Genomic DNA, 4,090 nt, shown 5'->3' with positions numbered 1-4,090 from the left:
CAGCAGGTACCGCACCTCCCGCATTTTGCTGAGTCCACCACTTAACACAACTATACTCACTCCTTTTGTGCCATCTGAATAGACACTTACCCTGTCAGTAGAACCTAACCTCAGTGCTGAGTACCAACTCAGAACGCATCTTGGAGGTCCTACTTTAGTTTATAGTTGATCCATCTCTGTCATGTTACCCCCTCCAGTTAAACGAAAACCAAGAGATCAGGAGCTTAGCAGGAGCACTGATCACGATACGAAGTTTACACAAAGTTCGCAGGCACAGTTATCCACAAGTTAAACGACGACTATCACCTTTTCTTAAACACAGAAAGCAAGAAAGTTGGCCAGCATGCTTAACCTCATCAGATGCTGCTGCAGCTGCACAAAAATAGCTGTGCATTCATGATACTGCATATTTTCTTTTAAGATGAGGTAACAAAATAGACACACAGAGTTCACACACATGCCAAAAAAAAAAAAAAAAAAAAAGACTGCAGTTCTCAGGAAGCCCTTTATTAAGTCAAGGCATTAAAGGAGAAACTACTGTTATTCACCATGCTTCTCATCTTGAGGTGGTTCATACTGAGCCAGCTGTGGATTTAAAGAGAGGTATTTAGTTAGCTGCAACATTTCAGAGAAATTTCTACATTAAGTAACATAGAAAAACATTTGGTCTGTAAGTGTTCCGTTTACTTTGTGCATTTTAATCCACCACCAATATTTATACAGTCCATTTTCAAGTCAGGCAACAAACCCTTCCCTCAAAACATCAGTTTGCCTTGTTGTACAATCATGCAGCTACAAGGGGGCTTTTAAAAATGCACTCTCAAGCATGTAGGTCTTGCCTTTAGTCTTTGCCTGTTTCTTTTTCTAGATCTCAAGTAATAATGTTAACTCAAACAGCAGCTGATAATGATTAGTGCCTTATAAGCTTTGATTTCAATTAAATATGAAACAATCATTCTCATAGCAGCAATACCCAAAGTGACATTGCCGTAATCACTCCGGCTTCCATTATGCTTTCTGGGCAGTATGGTCTAGGCAACTATGCACTGAAGTATGACTTTTATTTGTAAAGTTTTTTCCAAAGAAACATATGAAGGTGTCTGTGTAACCTCAGTTACATTACAGATAAGCTCAAGCTTCAAAAACAGTTCAAGCATTAGGACCAAGTCTCTGACATATGCCAGTCCAGTTTCCTCAGTTAAGATCCTTCCCCTGTCCTGCAAATTGCAGATTAGGTTAAAAACAAACAAAGTCCACAGAAAAATTAAACCACAAATGTGTTCCTTGTAGCAACACTAAATTACAGCAGTCACTAAAACCACTAACAAGAACCACTAAAATAGCATTTGATTTTGCCATGAAAGGTGACCAGTACACAATCCCTAGTGAGTTTTATTTTTCCACAAAGGGCCTGACTTTCTGTCACCCACCCCACCCTGACATTCTGGCCAATAAACGTAAGGAAAAGAACAGATCTTTGCAGATGAATGCAACAGAACACCACCTATTTGGACACAATTCGAGTTACCAATAAATGCACAGTTAAAGGCATGTATTTTATCCTAAAAGACTGCTAAAAGAAAGCTAAACAGTAGTGTTCTCCCTGCATTCTGCCCACGTGAACTTCTGTGGTATGTCAGAATGATGGGCAGAGGACTGGTAGGGGAAAGAAGGGGAAAACCCAAAAAATTAATATTGGAAAACACATGAAGTTTTACTTGAAGCCTGAAGAAGGCGGAAGCACAAGTAAACCCATGATTATGGAAGGGCTTACTTTCCTGGAACAAGTTTTGACTTCTTTAGAAGATTTCTTTTAAAAAGACCCAGGTCACTCTGTTTTCACGTGTCTACTTACTATTGGTTCCATTTTTAAGTCAGCTATGCTCAGTGAACTGCTGGTCTATCGCTATTCCCCCTAAAATTCTGCTCTTTGCCTTACTTCCTAGAAAGAAACAACCAATGTAGCTTTAAGGACTCACAGTGGGTAACAGAGAAGGAGGAGAATTACTAGGTCAGCAAGAGGGCACTCCAGACAAGAAATACAAAATGGTAATGCCTAAGGATGCCCTTCTTCCAGAACTAAGGCACAGCGGTTGTCTCCCAGTGAAAAACCCACAGAGACATTCATGTGTAACAACAGCTAATCTCTTCCAACAAATGCACGGAAACCTGTAGTGGCACATAAGCTACTAGCTTATTAAGATGCTCCAAGGTTTCCCTTTTCGGTGGTATTAGGTTTACAGCCAGTGCCCTCTCATAAGGCAAGGTTGTTCACGTCAGAGCTCTTTCAGACACCCTGCAGACCCATTACAGAAAGGCTCTGGCTTAGCCAGCACTTCAGATCCACTGTTCTTGCAGACAAGGAATACCAGGATTGTTTTAGCTGAAAAGTGTAAATTACTGTTCCAGGCTGATACAAGCGCCTCCACTGGTAACATCCTGCTATGTGCAAGTTTGTGCCAGATCACACAAACATATACAATATTCATCCTTCAGTTTACCTTCTGAAAGCCTTTATAACAGAGACATTAGCTTTTTTCTTTTTCAAAACTCTTGTGGAAGCAGAAGCTACATAATATCACACAACTTAAACACATCCAGACAGGACTGAATGAAGACATGGGATTAGCCTCAATAACATATACTTCCACACAATAAATAAAATCTCTAGTTTAGCACTACTATTCTATGTTACAGAATATAAGACATGTCCCATAAAAAAAAACCAAAACAACTTTATGATGATGAATTCTATCAGCATTCCTCAGCCACAAGGCTAAACAACACAACAAAATTTATCAGTTACTCTAATGGAAGAAAGTTAGCTGTATGCTAAGTGTTAAAGTTGCGTAATAGAAAAACTTCTGAGGAACACTAAGTAGACTTTTACCTTGGTTTTCAGTTTTTTATTTTCTTCCAACACGGCTTCATATTTTTCTTTCATCTCTGCCACTTCCGATCGAAGTGCCTCTATTTCTGGATTCTCAGGAGCTGAAGCTCCCAGATGATGCTTCAAAAAGCTGATATATAGATGTTAAGTATGTCTTCGGTTAGATAGTACAAACACATTGTAGTTTTAACACATATGAAAGAGTTAATGCTGTAACACATGTGACCAAAACTGCATTAAACCACTTCAGATTACTACAGTGCTTTCCATCCCACATGATGAAGTAACAAATATAACCCAAGACAATGAGATATGAGCATATACAGAATAAATTCTCATGTTTCACTACACCCTCCTCCTCTTTTTCTCTCTTAAATGCAGAAATTTTGAAGAGTTAAAAGGAATAACCGAAAAATAGAAGCAATAGACAAAAAGGGAGGCTGCTTAAAAACAGCAAGAAACAAAAGACTAGTTTTTTTGACCTTTTGGATTATAAAAAAAAAAAGGAACTGTGAAGAAGCCCACCTCGGAAGCCACAGATACTGCAAGTACTCAAATCTCATGCTGCAGGTCTATGACATTCTGTAATGGCCTATAACTTAATTTCATCATTACTGCCATACTGATAGGCACAGTTCTCTTGCATCCCCTTAGACTGTTAGCTTGCAAGAATGCAATTGTTAGCTAAAACGCATCCATAAAAGCCACGTTCAAGATGTAAGTCTTCTAAACAAGCCTCTCCAGTTCACCTACGAGGCAGAACTTCGTCAGAACTACTGTTGTTTCATGTGAAGCCTCTGCAAACAATTCACAGAACAGAAAAAGGATACTCCAGTGCACTATTTGGTTTCTCTGGCTCTTCATACAAGGCTACCAACACTGCAAATAGAAAATATTCGACAACTGCAAGTAGTTCATGCAACTCTTAAGTTTTTAAAACATGTACCACCAGTCAGAAGTCGTACAAACTATATGCTACATTTATAGCCCATTTTCCTGCTTACGAGATTTTCACCAGTATACTTTGACACAAAGAATGGGCCTGCTGTGCAGGAGGAAACAGAGCATCCCACACAGCTGCAGCTAGACATGTTTTGTTGATCCCTTAACCACTGTCTTTGGCTATTCTAGCATGCAACACAAAACAGCCCAGACAATTTTTACATTTTATCCCACAAGCAACCCTAGTATTGCTTTCAT

At 39.2% G+C, this 4,090-nt stretch overlaps 1 protein-coding gene across 1 annotated transcript; it reads right to left on the bottom strand.

Annotated features, from left to right (window-relative positions):
* Positions 1-486: 486 nt before the first annotated feature.
* MYCBP (MYC binding protein) lies at positions 487-3,769 on the bottom strand (the record flags this gene model as incomplete). Its single annotated transcript, XM_010144206.1, has 3 exons — positions 487-585; positions 2,891-3,020; positions 3,721-3,769. Coding segments are annotated over 3 exons (224 nt in total), but the record flags the coding sequence as incomplete, so codon positions are not given.
* Positions 3,770-4,090: the final 321 nt, after the last annotated feature.

The sequence above is a fragment of the Buceros rhinoceros genome, unplaced genomic scaffold, assembly GCF_000710305.1.
Source record: "Buceros rhinoceros silvestris isolate BGI_N320 unplaced genomic scaffold, ASM71030v1 scaffold46570, whole genome shotgun sequence".
Taxonomy (NCBI): Eukaryota; Metazoa; Chordata; class Aves; order Bucerotiformes; family Bucerotidae; genus Buceros; species Buceros rhinoceros.
Note: the sequence above shows the minus strand (reverse complement) of the source record. Positions and strands in the feature narration are given on the sequence as shown.